At 35.5% G+C, this 16,826-nt stretch overlaps 2 protein-coding genes across 4 annotated transcripts in view; one reads left to right on the top strand and one right to left on the bottom strand.

The window, feature by feature from the left end:
* The first annotated feature begins 1,790 nt into the window (after positions 1–1,790).
* Positions 1,791–15,821, top strand: LOC125258018. 2 transcript variants are annotated; one of them, XM_048174814.1, is made up of 4 exons: positions 1,791–2,211; positions 3,392–3,456; positions 11,546–12,373; positions 15,672–15,802. In XM_048174814.1, the coding sequence occupies exons 1-4, from the start codon at positions 2,108–2,110 to the stop codon at positions 15,800–15,802; spliced, it is 1,128 nt and encodes a 375-aa protein (XP_048030771.1). In that variant the 5' UTR covers positions 1,791–2,107. The 2 variants fall into 2 exon arrangements, with proteins under 2 accessions (XP_048030771.1, XP_048030770.1); XM_048174813.1 differs by having other exon boundaries at positions 1,981–2,211; positions 11,546–12,396; positions 15,672–15,821.
* The window catches only part of plppr5b (phospholipid phosphatase related 5b), an 83,405-nt gene continuing 82,335 nt past the window's right edge, over positions 15,757–16,826 (bottom strand). The window contains exons 9-10 of one of the 2 annotated variants that reach the window (XM_048174823.1): positions 16,615–16,643; positions 15,757–15,886 (exon numbers count right to left, since the gene is read on the bottom strand). The gene's annotated coding sequence lies outside the window, so the exon portion shown is untranslated. Of the gene's footprint in view, positions 15,887–16,515; positions 16,644–16,826 lie in introns of those variants that run through there. The other variant, XM_048174821.1, reaches the window with a different exon arrangement.

Raw genomic sequence — 16,826 nt, forward strand, 5'->3', positions numbered from 1 at the left:
AAACACTACTTCAGGAAGCATCGGAGCACAGATGAATCAGTGTATCGAATCTGCTGTTCGGAGCGCCAAAGTCACAGCCGTTTGGCAGTTTGACACGCGATCTGAATCATGATTCGACACACTGATTTATTTATGCTCCGAAGCTTCATGAAGCAGTGTTGTGAAATCGGCCATCACTAAATAAGTTGTTGTTTTGGCGCTAGTAATAAATGACAGAATTTTCATTTTTGGGTGAACTAACCCTTTAACTTGAAGCTGGTGACCAGCACAGCACTACTTTTGCTTGGCTTTGCTTAAAAGTTATTAGCACCTATGAAAGACATTTTGAGAGATAAATAACTCACATTTTTTTCAAGTCCATTCTTTGCTGTAAAGCTTGTTCCTTCATCAGATCCTTTTCACTGGACCACTTAAGCCTGTCCATGTGGACATAAATACTCCAGAAGCCTGGAATGGGAAAAGGAAAACCAAGCCCAGACTTTTCACAATCCAGGAATAGTCAGTACAACCCAAAACACTCTTACCAAAAGTGCTAAACATATGTGCCCACTGAGTTAATCACTATATTGCCTCTGGCAGTGGCGGCATATATGTTAGTGTCTCCATAGCAATATTAATTTGCAATTTGGTTTGAAAGCAAGTGCATTATGAGTGTAAAAGCAAATTAAGTTTCGTTTTTTCCCTGCCATCAGCAGCAGCTGTTCTCTGACTCAAGCATCTGAGCCTGGCTGGCAGAAAGCAGGCCTGCTCTGGGCTTTCCTCATGGAGACTTGGAGAAGGAAGTACATGAATGCCTGAGTGACCAGATGGATCAAACAGCCTCAGGGAAGCCCACGGTTGCCATGCTTCTCTGTTTCTTTCAGTATCTTCCAGCATAAGACTTAATTCAGCATGACTAAAGAGAAACTGACAGAGAAAGATTTCAAATATTTCCATTTCAAAGCTAAAAAGAATTTGGAGTCCTCGTGTGCCTCAGATGGTTTTCCTCAAATTCTTTAGAAGAAATAAAATACGTTACATAATATTTAAGAGTAGCTATTTAGTGTAGTTTTTTGGTAAACCTGATTTATGAACGACTTATGAGCTGGTTCTTTTTAGTCAAAACAAAAACATTATAGCGCAATTAGTGTGAGCAAATGACTAATGAAACGGTTATTTTTGTGAAAAGAAAAAAAAAATGCACTATAGAGCAACCAATATGGTATAATTCACAAAAAATGACTCTCGTGAACCGTTTTTTTTTTTTTAGTGAATCAAAAGCATACAGCAAAACCAGTGTAGCCTGAGTGAAGAAATAAAATACATAACACATGATGAGCTAGTGGTAAGTTTTGTTATGGTAAGCTAAATGGCTCTTAATAACCAGTTCTTTTTAGTGAAATGGCAACTAGTATTGTGCAATTTACGAACAAATTACTCTTATGAACCTGTTCTTTTTAGTGAAATAAAAATGTAAAGTGCATGTAGTAGGCTACATTCATAAAAAAGTGCAAATAAGTGCAGTTAAGAAATAAATGCATTACAGGTGTGAGTTATGTAATCAGATTACTTTTTCAAGTAACTAGTAAAGTAACACATTACTTTTACATTTAGGCTACAACAAAATATCTGAGTTCCCTTTTTCATATAAGTAACACAAGTTACTTTGTTTTAGAATTAAATTAATGTAATGTTACCTTGTTATTTGTATTCTGTTTTGCCATAATTAACACAAAAACACTAATCATTGTGTAATGGCGACATCATGTGGTCAACATGCGTGACGTATGAGTGACTGGAACTCGCTGAGGTCTGGAGTGGGACATTTAATTTGGGATATTCCAACATCCAACCTCGTCTGGAATGCAGCAATTAAATATACTAAATTACACAAATATACTTTATGTATTTAATCTCACTTTATTAACCAATGTCTTTGCTGCTGACGTTTGATGATCCAATTCAACCATACTTCAAGCAAAAATGACTTTAGATAAACATCTCGTTTGTGTTTCTATGGCAGTGGGAAAATCTGCTCAGCCTGAGCCGCTGTCATACAGTACGTCAGCTTGACCAGTTACTGACCTGTGTACAAGTTCCTGGTTACTGTTGCGTCTCTTGTGTAATTATGGCATTGTGTGTGAACATGAGCGTGTCAAAGCATTCAGAAGAGAACACAAGACAAATGTGTGCCAATATGCAGCTCACGGACATTAAACAGAAGAGTAAAAGGTAGAGTTATTTGTCTGATTTGACTGTAATGCTTCCTACATTTTAAACTTTTTAACTACATAATGTGGTCTGATATTATCTATCTATCTATCTATCTATCTATCTATCTATCTATCTATCTATCTATCTATCTATCTATCTATCTATCATACATGTGACTTTATATCTCAATTTTCTGATTAATCTTAAAGTTTAGTTTTCAGTTCTCTCTGTTATGAAAGCCCATTTCTAACTTTAAAATAAAATTATAATTGTGACTTTATATCTTCCAGTTTTGACTTTATCTCACAATGTGAATGTATTTCTCAATTTGATCTTTATCTCATGGTTATCTTTTTTAGTCTTTTACTCTGGGGTGGAAGCAGCTGTATTGGCTCTCTCAGTATACAATCTACTGGAAGAATTAAAAGTTTCCAAACCATCAAAACAAGTCATTTCTATTGTATGCAACAGCAGGGCTGTAACAGAGAAAATGACTCTACTTTGTCTCGCTTGTGCATTACGCTTTCTCAAAAAGTGTGCTTTAGAGATGTTAGCGGTGGCTTGTGAGTAGGGCTGATATGAGATGTCAGTAATGGAAAACAATAGCCAGGAATAATTATGGCCTTCCATGACTCATTGGTCCTGGGCTATCAAGTCATTGAGATTTGATGAGATACAGGAACATTCTGTTAGTATTGTATGCTCAATTCATTTGACTACTTACCAGCAGGAACTGATGTTGTTTGCTATAGTAAAGAGCTTCTATTGTCTTGCCTGTTTCCATCACATCAGAAGCAATTCAGCACCAACTACTATGATGAATACAACACACTAGCTATTGTGTCCTAAAAATTGACCTGTCAGTGCTTTCTGTGGAAATCAAGTTTCATTTTTGACTCCACTGTGATTCAGTTCAGTTAGCAAATCTCTGAAATCGCATTTTATTGCTAAAAGGTTCTTTTTAGTAGCTCAGGAGATTTATAATTATTATATTTAATCCTGCATGTTGTGTCTGTCATAACAGTCTCATTTACTCATTTAAGTTTTGCAATCTCCTCCAAATGTTTATTGGTTTAATGTGATTATTAGAGAAATTGTACTTCAATCTTTAGATTTTCAAAGAACATAAAAACACTTTTAAAATGTGTATTTGGAAAATGCTGGTCTTTTATGCATTTAATTCACAATGTTTCCACAGAAAAGTTGAGAAGAGGAATCTGTGCTGTGCTTGGGAATGTTCCGATGCGGATAGCGGAATCACCGGTAAGCAATCAAACGTATTCATATTCAGGGTATGTTTACACGACAACGGTGTACTAAAAACAGAAAAGAAAATGTTCCTTTGCGTTTTCCATGTACAGGCGACAATGTTGTCAGCCAGATCCCTATTCACACGGATCTGCGAAAATGATAAAATAAACGCTGTATTATGCTGCCAGGCCAGAAGTTGGCGATGTCACTTTGTAAAGAAAAAGTAGACGCATATTTTTACAAATTCACATTTTTGTAGTTTACATGAAGATGATAACAGTATTGTTTTTCGCACTTTGAAACCTGTTTTCAAAAGTTTGCATCTTCAGGCCCCCAGAATGCCGTTGTCGTGTAAATGAACGGCCAAAAGGCATAAAAAGTTTTCAGTTTTTAGTTGAAAATGGTGTCATATAAACACTCCCTCAGTCAGGGGATCTACTATGTTATGGCTTGCATCGTAATGAATCTGATTGGAAGGAGTAAAATGCTGCCAAAGAAAAATCAATACACTCTCTGAAATGGCTAATCAGTGACAGTCCCACAGAGTTCCCTTAAACATGGTTTAGTTCAAGCAGCAGGAGAGGAGATAATGGGCGATGTTGCCGTATTTTCCTCTGAATGTTTGCAGCCATGTGCAACCTGTGTCTAATTACACTGTTGCTTTCACCTGCTGCTATGGGAAGTTCCTTGTGGGGATCTGGAGGCATCCATTATGTGTGGCGCAAACATTTGTCTGCCACTGAGTTTAGCTTGCTATACCCAGCATGCCTCAAAATCACCTCGCAGTGTGTATCGAGACTGAAAAGAGCGACTTCCTGCCAATCACTCAGCGTGTAGAGGTTTCTCTCCACATAGAGAAATGAGGATAGAGGTTTAATTTGCAAATGTTTTTCTGTTTTGACTGGTTATTCCTGTTTGTTTGAGCTTTTTACGATTGTTTTGACTGGAAGGCGAGAATTTACTTGTTAATAAAGCAGGCATGGCATTTTGCAATCAGATACAAAATTAACGTAACATCATCTGGTTACATTAAAAAAGATGCAATCACATTCATAATAAAAAGAGAATACTAGCAGGATTCCAATTTTTTATTTATTTATTTTTTTTAAATTATAAGACACACATTGACTTTCCCCGCTGAATGAAAGATCTATCCTAAATATCCTAATTGATCTGATTTTCTGGTTTTAGTAGTCTTTTTTTCCCTTTTGTGATTTACATCCGAGTAAAACAGCTTTTTGAACAAGTAGGGCGGGGCTTAATTTTTCCAATGGAATTTGATTGGATGGTTGTGGTTTGCTATTGGTCAATCTCATGCGATTGACAGGTTATCTCACCCTCACGCTAGTAAACATCTCAAAAGAGAAGAGATGTCACTGCAAAAGGGAGAGGAAGTTATCTTGATTAAAGATTACAAGGGAACATAAATAAAAAAACAAAATGTGCCAGGATAAATCATTTATAATAAGTCCTGAACTATACTGAATCAAAAACAAGAATTGTCCATTTTGATTTCATGGTGACTTTAGCAACAGCTTTATACCCACAGCATTTTCACGGCATTAAATCTGCTCTCTGTTCCACCTGTCCCTATTATTTTAAATGAACATATCATTTCATTTGTTTCCTGAGCAACTTCAAGCAGCCTCATGGCGGATCTCAACAAGGGCACCATATGAGTCATGACCGCGACTGACTATTAGATAATCAAATGACACTTCACTCACAACACCACTCTGGTATTGAGTCATATGTGCTCAAACCATATACAATTATGGTAACTGATACCATTACCAACCCAACGCAATGCAATGAACTATTTTGAAACAAAAGAAGCTTTTCTTGTGTTGAACTTTTTTCTTTCAAAGATAAAAGAGTTCCACTTCAATCGGTCCTCAATGAGGCCTCCATTGACGGCAAGATAATTAACACTTTCAAATGCCCAGAAAGCTACTAAAAACGTATTTAAAACAGTTCATGTGACTACAGTGGTTCAATCTTAATGTTATGAAGCGACGAGAATACTTTTTGTGTGGCAAAAAAAACTAAATAATGACTTTTCAACAATATCTAGTGATGGGCGATTTCAAAACACTGTTTCATGAAGCTTCAAAGCTTAACAAATCTTTTGTTTCGAATCAGTGGTTCGGAGCGTGTATCAAACTGCCAAAGTCACATTAACCATTGAAATTTTGAAATGTTTCGAAACACTTATGACGTAACGATTGATACATGCAGTTTGATACATGCTCCGAACCACTGATTTTAAATGAAACCGGGTGTGTCTGTAACTAAGTAATTTGCATAAATCACACCTAGGGCATGTCCATATAAGGACTTCCCATACAAACTCAATTCTCAAAAACTACTACACGTTATTGTGTTTTGGAGCTTATCAGTTGTAAACTGTGTACAGGATGCAATTTTTAGGTAATTTCTTGTTTATTGTTACTAAGAAATAATGAATCATTCTGATTTACTTACCTGTAGTTATTCCAGTTCTAATAATATTTCTCTAAAAAATTAAATTGACTTAAATTACTTGTTTCTAAGGTTACAGTGTGGTGATTTTTGCATATGTGTGGTTATTAAAATGTTTTTTTAGCAAATTAACTTGACTTGACTTGAAAACATTCTAAGCTGATATGGGAAAATTAAAGCTAAGAATAGTGCATATCTTGGATATTTTTACAAAATATCTGGCATATTTGGCATCTTCTAAAATTGTTGTGAAAAACAACACACTGATATTGCATATTATGCAGAGGTCTCACAGGAGAAAATATCAGCCAGATGTTGTTTACTCCAGTCTCATTAGATATACAGTCTGAGACCGCAATAAAGATTCGATTTCTTTTTATTTAAAAAGCTATGACATAAAACAAAGAAATATGTAAGATTCTGCCTTATTTCTTGCTTTCAAACACTTAAAAATAAAGATTTCTTGTTAGTCCATTGTGACCAGACAGGTTTTATTAAGTCTAGACTGGCAGTGGATAATGTCAGGCGCCTCCTACATATAATCGATGCTGCTGTGGGTGCTAATGCTCTTTCAGCAGTGCTGTACCTTTATGCAATGAAGGCCTTTGATAGGATGGAGTGGTCATTCTTGTGGTCTGTTCTTGAAAATATGGGTTTTAGTAAAGGTTTTATACATATGATTAAGATCCTTTATTCTAATCCTACAGTATTAGTACTCACAGGACACCATTTTCTATCACTAGGTCTTCAAGGGTGTCCTTCAAGTCCAGCTCTTTTTGCTCTCTCCCTTGACTTTTTTTCCCCATGATTTGACACTCCACTGAGATAAAACCTATTTCCATTCACAATACTTTGCATCATGTAGCATTATATGCTGATAATGTTCTGGTTTTCTAGCCTGCTGTCTATTTGTGAAGAGTTTAGCCATTTATCTGGTTTCAAGGTTAACTGGTCTAAATCTGCCCTTTTACCTTTAAAGGTGCCATCGAACGTTTTTTTTACAAGATGTAATATAAGTCTAAGGTGTCCCCTGAATGTGTCTGTGAAGTTTCAGCTCAAAATACCCCATAGATTTTTTTTAATTAATTTTTTTTAACTGCCTATTTTGGGGCATCATTAAATATGAGCTGATTTATGCTGACGCTCCCTGCCCACGGAGCTCGCGCTTGCCTTAAACAGTGCCTAAACAAAGTTTACACAGCTAATATAACCCTCAAATGGATCTTTACAAAGTGTCCGTCATGCATGCAGCATGCATGCGTCGGATTATGTGAGTATTGTATACTGTTATGTTTACATTTGATTCTGAATGAGTTTGAGGCTATGCTCCGTGGCTAATGGCTAATGCTACACTATTGGAGAGATTTATAAAGAATGAAGTTGTTTTTATGAATTATACAGACTGCAAGTGTTTAAAAATGAAAATAGCGACGGCTCTTTTCTCCATGAATACAGTAAGAAACGATGGTAACTTTAACCACATTTAACAGTACATTAGCAACATGCTAACAAAACATTTAGAAAGACAGTTTAAAAATATCATGATATCATGGATCATGTCAGTTATTATTGCTCCATCTGCCATTTTTCGCTATTGTTCTTGCTTGCTTACCTAGTCTAATGATTCGGCTTTGCTGCTCCAGACGTTACTGCCCGCCCCTGTCTAATAATGTTGGGAACATGGGCTGGCATATGCAAATATTGGGGGCGTACACCCGACTGTTACGTAACAGTCTGTGTTATGTTGAGATTCGCCTGTTCTTCGGAGGTCTTTTAAACAAATGAGATTTATATAAGAAGGAGGAAACAATGGAGTTTGAGACTCACTGTATGTCATTTTCATGTACTGAACTCTTGTTATTTAACTATGCCAAGATAAATTCAATTTTTCATTCGAGGGCACCTTTAAACAAGTTTCTAAAATGTTGCTGTATCCACCCATTATTTCTGTTGCTCAGCACTTAAGTATCTTGGGATACAAATTTTTCCCTCTTTGAACCATACTGTGAAGCAAAATGTTTCAGAAGTAGGCAAGGACATCAAGAGAGATCTGGACAGATGGATTAATCTGCCCAGCTCTCTGCAGGCCCAAATCTCTATCTCCTGTCAACTTCTGGAATAAAATCCATGGTAATATCTCCAAATTCATCTGGAAAGACTGCGTTTGAAGTTGTCTGCTTTAGGAAGAGTGTAGATTTGGGCTTAGCAGTACCTAATTGTAAGTTCTATTTTTGGTCTTGTTTTACCCTCATACCCGTCTCTTGGCGCAAGATAGAGGAACATATTGTGCATCTGTGGAATCTGGAAGACCTCCTTTTTTCCAAAGTATCAAATAAGCAATGTCTATTGCGCTTTGGTCCCATAGTTTCCCCATCTTATTCAAACTCGGAGGCTGATTGAATCTAGATGCAAGATCTCCTGTAGGTGGCACCTCCAATATTCAATAATAAAGGCCTGACTTTGCATTGGATAGGAGTGGTATTTGCTATTTGAAAGACATTTATAATGATTCTGGTTTGTGCACTTTTCAAGACATTGCAAACTTATTCAATTTGCCAGCCTAATTTTTCTTTTAATCACAGCTTAGATCGGCCCTCAAAGCATATGGTGTACCTTGGCAACAATTTGCTTGTACACCCATTGTATACATTGATTATTGCTCAAGGGAATAACAGAGGCTTTGTTTTGATATTATATAATTTTATTTTGGAGGCCTCTTATGCTAAACTGCCATTAGATTGGCTGTGGAGATGTGACTGCCTGAATTTGGACCCACAAAGTATGTTAATCCAGGAATGCATCTGACTCTGCAAAATCAGAATGTGCTTTCAAGCACAAGACTTTCTTTGGATCATTTTGCTGGTTGATCATCAGGTTTAACTCGTGGACGTCATTGAGCTCGAGTGCTATTGTCATTAAAACAAAAGAGAGTAACAAAACAAATACTAAGACACTAAAATTCATTATAAAATAACCTTTCCGAATGTTTTAATTTGTAACATTAAATGTGTAATATTAATCAATATTAAAATGAAACCTCAATATATCTCTCCCTGCTCTCCAGAGGTTAGATGTTGAACACATTTGCATTTAAACCCTTCACCACTCACCTTCTCTGGAGCAAACAGTGAGTCATTCCGAATCCCACAGCGTCAGAGCAGCTTTCTGAAACATAGCCGTAGTGTGGGACATCGATCAGAGCCGGGCCACGCTGAGCTCAGACCTGACATTTAAAAACCGGACCTGTGATTAATCATCGGCCTAACAGGGCTCAGACTTCACAGCATTTGTAATGCAGCCCTGTGGACATCCAAAGACCCAGGAGCAAGAAAGTGGGAGTGTTTATAGACATAACTATGTTAAACAGACTAAACAGGAATGTTTCTATTTACCCAAATGTCCTGTGAGGATGTGCTCTTGTACTCAAAGCAGACATACAGGTAACATTAGATTTTCTCAGTGCAGGTATGGAATCAATTATGTGCAGTTTAGATCCAGCCTTAAACCAGCTAATCAGAGTTTATAGGATTACTTGAAAATTGTGGTGTGTTGCAGCAAGTAATGGATAATTGAAATAGCCTTTCCAGTTGTCCTTTTGTAGAGGCGTTAGCAACAATAATAAATAGAACAAAAAGTGGTAGTGTGGTAATTTTACAATAGAAATAAAGCTTTCCAGAAAACTCATTATCTGTGGCAGCACAAGAACGATAATGGTATATTCAAATACATCTGGGAAGTTTGTATTGAGTTGGGAAATTGTAATTATGATGTCAGTTCATATTTTTGGATATATGGTAGTTTTAATTTAAAATGCATTAATAGACAACATGTTTGGTTAATTTCCCCCCTTGGTGCAGATCTTTCGGGCAGCTGTGAAAACAGCAATCGCACCAAACAACCGTACCGAGACTCAGCTGAAGAGGTGGTCTCGGTCCGGTTCCAAACAAACTCTGGTATGGTTGAATTCTGTCCAATTAATGGATGACCTTTGCACACATGTGGTTTTGTTTACAAATTTTGGTTAACTTGCAAAAAGGATAGTTTGAAAGCGAACCACACAAAAAAAAAAAAAAAAAAAAAAAAAAAAAAAATCAACATTGTATTTGGTCCGGACCAAAGCAAGTGAACTAGCCGACTTTCCTGGTGAATACACCCTAAATGGAAGAGAGGGGGGTACGCAGAAGGATGGTTAACCCCTCAGGGGGTACAACACTCTAAAAAGTTTGGGAACCACTGCATTAGAGGAACGTTAAAATAACGTTAGAAGAATGTTAGGGGAACATTAGGAGAACATTAGGAGAATGTCAGAATAACTTTAGGGGACTGTTAGGGCAATGTTAGAATAACGTTATAAGAACATTAGAATAACGTTAGAATAATGTTATAAGAATGTTAGAATAACGTTAGGGGAACATTAGAATAATGTTAGAATAACATTAGAATAACGTTAAGGGAATGTTAGAATAATGTTATGAGAACGTCAGAATAATGTTAGGGGAACATTAAAATAACATTAGGAGAACGTTAGAATAAAGTTAGGGGAACATTAGAATAACGTTAGAGGAACATTGAAATAATGTTAGAATAATGTTAGGGGAATGTCAGGGTAATGTTAGAATAACATTAGAATAACGTTATTCTAACATTAGAATAAGGTTAGAATAACATTAAAATAACATTAGAATAACGTTAGGGGAACATTAGGGTAATGTTAGAATAACGTTAGCATAACTAAAATAACATTAGAATAACGTTATTCTAACATTATTCTAATGTTAGGGGAACATTAGAATAACGTTAAAATAACATTAGAATAACGTTCTATGTTAGAATAACGTTAGCATAACTTTAAAATAACATTAGAATAATGTTATTCTAACGCTATTCTAATGTTAGGGGAACGTTAGAATAACATTAGAATAACGTTATGGGAACGTTAGAACAACATTAGAATAACATTAAGGGAACATTAGGATAACGTTAGAATAACGTTATAGGAACGTTAGAATAACATTAGAATAACGTTAGAATAACATTAGAATAACTTATGGAACGTTAGGATAACTTTAGAATAACGTTATGGGAATGTTAGAATAACAGAATAACATTTGGGTAATGTTAGAATAACGTTAGAATAATGTTATGAGAACGTTAGAGGAATGTTAAAATAACGTTAGAATAATGTTATGAGAACGTTAGAGGAATGTTAGAATAACATTAAAATAACGTTAGAACAATGTTAGGGGAACGTTAGAAGAACATTAAAATAATGTTAGCATAATGTTATAAGAACATTAGAATACCGTTAGGGGAACATTAAAATAACATTAGAATAATGTTATACGAATCTAAAAATAACATTAGGAGAAAGTTATAAGCATGTTAAAATAACGTTAGGAGAATGTTAGACTAACGTTAGGAGAATGTTAGACTAACTTTAGGAGAACATTAAAATAACGTTAGAACTTTAGAATAACGTTAGGGGAATTTAGAATAACGTTAGGGGAACGTTAAAATAAAGCTAGGAGAACATTAGAATAATGTTATGAGAACGTTAAACACACACACACAGTATATTGTATATAAATGTGATTTTTTTTTTTTTTTTTTTTTTTTACAGATAATGCATTTCATCAATACCGGGAGGCTAAACAGAAGGTTAGGCACAAATGCAGTTACTTGGATGAGAAGAACTTCATTTTGTCCCCTCATTTATTTGCTCAGCCCAGGTCGTGTGTATCTGCAGCAAATGATGCATCATATGGAGCAAACTCAAGATGGAAAGCATCACAAATCACTCGTGTTCCTGCTAAGTCTGCCAACCTGGATGTGAACATTACCAGTGAGAGATCAAGTGCACCAGACCTGAGCTGTGTACCCATAAATCCTAGTGATTCAAAGACCCAGAGACAAAATATTATCAGTGAGAACTCAATGCAAGTACATATTGTAGAGGTGAGCAGGATTCTGCCAATGATAGAGTGGATTCCGGAAACATCTCATGAGCAAATGACAGTGGAAAGCAAAGCCTGGAGGTGCACAGGATTTGTCACGGCAAACCATGAAACAAGGAGTCCTGAAGCTTTTTGGAAAGAGGCATCTAGACAAAAACTCGAATGGAGCCATGAGCGCCTGGCTAAGGCGGCCCACCTTGGGTCATCATTGCCTGCCAAAGGCCTGCCAGCCGCAGCCAGACACAGGGTGGTGATCCAAAGAGTAGCACGAATAAGAGGTTACAGAGGGACTCGGATGCAGGGCAGCCATGGGGAACGGAAGCTCGAACCGTTACCGAATCACAAAGACCTGCACAATATCTACAGTCTGTCAGCACTACAAAATCAGTATGAATGTCTCTGTAGTCCTTTCCAACCACGGTTGAAACACAGTCCAGTGGGAGACCAGCGAGATGCCGCACAGAACATTGACAGGAAACAGGAAGGACAGCGGAGTGAGTTTTCAGATGCGATTGGGGTAAGATTGATATGGAAGCTTGTTTCTGCCACGGAATAAAAACATAAAAAAGTGGTAGCGCTTTATTTTACAGTCCTGTTCCCCATGTACATACTATGTATTTATTATAGTATAGTATTTATTATAAAGCTGCTTTGACACAATCTGCATTGTAAAAAGCGCTATATAAATAAAGGTGACTATAGTAATTGCAATAACTGGTAAGTCCTAACCTTGAACCTAACCTAAACCTAACCTTAACCCATGCAGTTACCTTATATTACTCAGTACTTTCTTAGGTACACATAAGTGCACGAACTGTAAAATAAAGAGTTCATATCTCACAATTCAGACTTTTCTCGCAATTCTGAGGGAAAAAAGTCAGTAAAGTAAACTCAGAATTGCGAGATATAAACAAGTCTGAAAAGAAAAGTCAGAATTTTGAGATATAAAATTACAATTGCAGGAAAAAAGTCAGAATCGTTAGATAAAAAGTCGCAATTAGCTTTTTTGTTTTAATTCCATGGCAGAAACAAAAAAAAAACAGAATTGCAAGATGTAAACAGAATTCTGAAAAAAAGTCAGAATTGCGAGATGTAAATGTGCGTTCACGCCATATTGTAATTACGAGATTATTGACTAAAAAGCGTTCACATTCTCATTGAACTTGTAATTACAGCTTGTAAACAGGAAATTTTCTAAGAGCTCCAACTTGTATCTACGGAAGAGGATTAGGGCCAAGCAATAATAAAAAAATAAAACCATCTCGAGATTAAAGTTGTTAAATTTCAAGAAAAAACTCATTAAATTTCGAGTAAAAAGTCAAAAAAAAAAAGGTGAGAATAAACTCGTTAAATTTCGAGAAAAAGGTCGAGATAAAACGTTGAGAATAAAGTCATTAAATTACGAGAAAAAAGTCGTTAGATTACGAGAACAAATTCATTAAATTGTGAGAAAAATGTCGTTAAATTTAGAGAAAAAAGTCAAGATAAAATGTTGAGAATAAACTCATTAAATTATGAGAAAAAAGTCGTTAAATTACGAGAACAAAACTTTTTTCTCGTAATTTTATGACTTTATTCTCAACATTTTATCTCGACTTTTTTCTTGAAATTTAACGAATTTGTTCTCATAATCTAATGACTTTTTTCTCGTAATTTTATGACTTTATTCTCAACATTTTATCTCGACTTTTTTCTTGAAATTTAACGAGTTTTTTCTCGTAATTTAACAAGTTTATTCTCAACATTAAATCTCGACTTTTTTCTTGAAATTTAACGTGTTTTTTCTCGTAATTTAACGAGTGTATTCTCAACATTTTATCTCGATTTTTTTCTTGAAATTTAACGAGTTTTTTCTAGTAATTTAACGAGTTTATTCTCAACATTTTATCTCGACTTTTTTCTTGAAATTTAACGTGTTTTTTCTCGTAATTTAACGAGTTTATTCTCAACATTTTATCTCGATTTTTTTCTTGAAATTTAACGAGTTTTTTCTAGTAATTTAACGAGTTTATTCTCAACATTTTATCTCGACTTTTTTCTTGAAATTTAACGTGTTTTTTCTCGTAATTTAACTAGTTTTTTCTCAACATTTTATCTCGACTTTTTTCTTGAAATTTAACGAGTTTTTTCTAGTAATTTAATGAGTTTATTCTCAACATTTTATCTCGACTTTTTTCTTGAAATTTAACGAGTTTTTGCTTGTAATTTAATGAGTTTATTCTCAACATTTTATTTTGACTTTTTTCTCGAAATTTAATGAGTTTTTTCTCAAAATTTAACAACTTTAATCTCGAGATGTTTTTATTTTTTAATTATTGCTTGGCCCTAATACTCTTCCGTATGTATCCCAATTGCAAGATATAAAGTCACAAAAAAAAAAAAAAAAAAAAAAAAAAATCCAAAAAGTCAGAATTGTGAGAGATAGTCAGTTACCTTTTTAAAATTTTTATTCCATGACGAAACAAGCTTCTATAGGTCGATGTTCTGAAACGAAAGATCTAAATGGCAAGACATACTATTCCATTTTGCTGCTTTTGAGATTCACAAATTTGTTTTCTGTCCACTTTTTTCTCAGTCACATCAGTTGATCGATGTCCTGACTCGAACACCTCGCCTTTTAAGCACAAAGGCCAAATTTTCCAGTTGTACGAACCGAATGAAAACTCAAACAATGTGTGACACAATAAGGCTGCCTGTTCACACTGGGAAACCTGCGGTGCAGATTGATTGTTTTATAAAAAAAATATCGACCTGTTTCGTGGTAAACAGAAATACATTATTTTGTTACACAATCAACCTCTATTTGATTCCAGATGAATGCTGGTAGCTATTGTTAGCTGCTATGTATTACAGGAGCAATTTAGACCCTAAAAATGAAGCACTTGTGTTTATGTGCCCTACACTGGTCTGGTATTGGTTTTTGGAGGGCATGCTGAACTACTGTAGTAATATGGTTAAAAATGCATCAGTGCATTTCAATGCATCGGCCTGACAATGAAAATTCAATATTAATTTCTTGTAAAAATACATCAAATCCAGACAGAGGCAGAAGATCTAACATGTCAAGGGGAACTGACTTCACATAACCATTAAATATGACCTTTTTGTAACTAAATTACAAAATAGGTAGCCTAAATAGCTATTTGGATATTGGTTAATATAATTTTCCAAAAGGAAAGTCGTTTAAGCAGCAGAGCTTTCTTTTTTAGCTTTCTTTAGAATAACAACAAAGCAAGTGCAAATAGACCAGAAACGCGTATTAAGAAAGCAAATAGGATCAATTTTGATTTCATGTTGAGTTTAAACAAACTGATTAACTTCAAACAAAAACTACTGAAGCATGAAGTGACCAGATCTAGTAAATTCCCCTCCTAATATGGCTGAGTCATGCCAAATTAACCTTTATTAGTGTGATTTCCATGCCCTGCTTTATTGTGAGCAGTGATAAAACATGTTTGGCATTAGATTTACCTTTAAAATAGTCTCTCAAAAGATAAAAAAAGACTTTCCAACGCCCAGGTGGCATGTTTCACGGCGGTTCGCCAATGGTTTCTGTCATCACTGGGAGAGTTTGGCAGCAGTCAGACTGGAGATATAAAAAAAGGAGGGAATCTTAGTGCAGGAGAATGTGTTTCTCTTTAGAAAAGAATCAATCCTTGTGTGATGTGGGGAGGGTGGAGAGAGAGATAGAGACGTTCCACTTTGACCCTGTTGAGTGACGGTAATAAATGTGAGCTGGTGGAATCGCTCCATCTTTTCTGATTGCTTGTTTGTCTGTTTGTTGCTCCTCAGGACATTCGGTGTCAGTCGAGATGCAGGAAGAACGCCGAATCCCCTCCAACTCCGCACCATGTCACTTTTTCTCATATTTTACAGGTTCTCCAGAGCAAACCAGGCAATTTTTCAGAGTTCAGGGGCCATAGATGCCACAGGGCTCTTTAAACGTCGCTGAGAGCGTTCAATATATGACTTCCTTCGCTTGACAGTCCATGCACATAAGTGAAGTCCTGGCCAAAGAATACGCCACAAGCTTTAGAACATATTATATTTTTTTTATTCAAACTTTAAATTTCATCGTCTCTACAGTGTAAAAGGTCATGAATTCAAAGCCCTAAACGGACTAAAAGAGATGGATTTACATCGATTTGGTAGGAAATCCATCTAGAGTATCCAAATAAACCATTTAGGAATCATTTTCAAGGTGGAATGGGAGAAGAAAATATAGGAATCATAAGTTAAAAAAGCTTTTAACAACCAAAATGTCGATGCAAGCTATAAAACAGAACATAAAATAAATATAAACACTATTAAAAAACATCCATTTGGTACACAGTAAACCAGTGTGATACTACAGCTAAGATTCAAAGAATATCAATGATAAATACAGTACAATATGTACTTACAGTATGCCATCGTACACCCACAAACCCCCAGTCACACATACATGTACAGCACAAACATAAGAAAATAAACATTGATAATCTCTGACAAAAATTATAGTCATGTGCATTTACACTGTACACACCATGTTTCATTTTAATACTGCTGCAGGCGCTGATCGCTTTCATTTATCATTTTTTATGCCTTTTTTCTTTTTGCATTTTAAAGAGCAGCTATCCCAGACTTCTGAGATTAGTGCTTTAGTAATAATATACCATTTATCACACCAATATATTATATATGTGTATATATATATATATAGATATATATAAAATCAATAAAAAAAAATACATACCATTTGAGGGGAAGCCAAATGGGAATTTTCTAATGAGATAAGGAGAAACACGTTATTGCTCTTTTAAGGTTGGTCACATCAGCAGGACAAGGGGAACCATATATTTAATCAAGCACCAAAAGGCTAAAACCTTTAAAAGAATATTCTGGGTTACTTTATGGGATTGTGAGACCATAATCCGTATAGGGGGATAACACACACACCGCCGTTCA

Source organism: Megalobrama amblycephala, linkage group LG22 (genome assembly GCF_018812025.1).
Source record: "Megalobrama amblycephala isolate DHTTF-2021 linkage group LG22, ASM1881202v1, whole genome shotgun sequence".
Taxonomy (NCBI): domain Eukaryota; kingdom Metazoa; phylum Chordata; class Actinopteri; order Cypriniformes; family Xenocyprididae; genus Megalobrama; species Megalobrama amblycephala.

What these genes read in the sequence shown, in the direction of transcription:
- LOC125258018 (XM_048174813.1), top strand. Translation starts at nt 2,108, where the DNA reads ATGGCATTGTGTGTGAACATGAGCGTGTCAAAGCATTCAGAAGAGAAC. An exon ending in TGCGGATAGCGGAATCACCG is followed by an intron (nt 3,457 to 11,545) that starts GTAAGCAATCAA and finishes TTTTTTTTACAG; the next exon opens with ATAATGCATTTCATCAATAC. An exon ending in AGTTTTCAGATGCGATTGGG is followed by an intron (nt 12,397 to 15,671) that starts GTAAGATTGATA and finishes GTTGCTCCTCAG; the next exon opens with GACATTCGGTGTCAGTCGAG.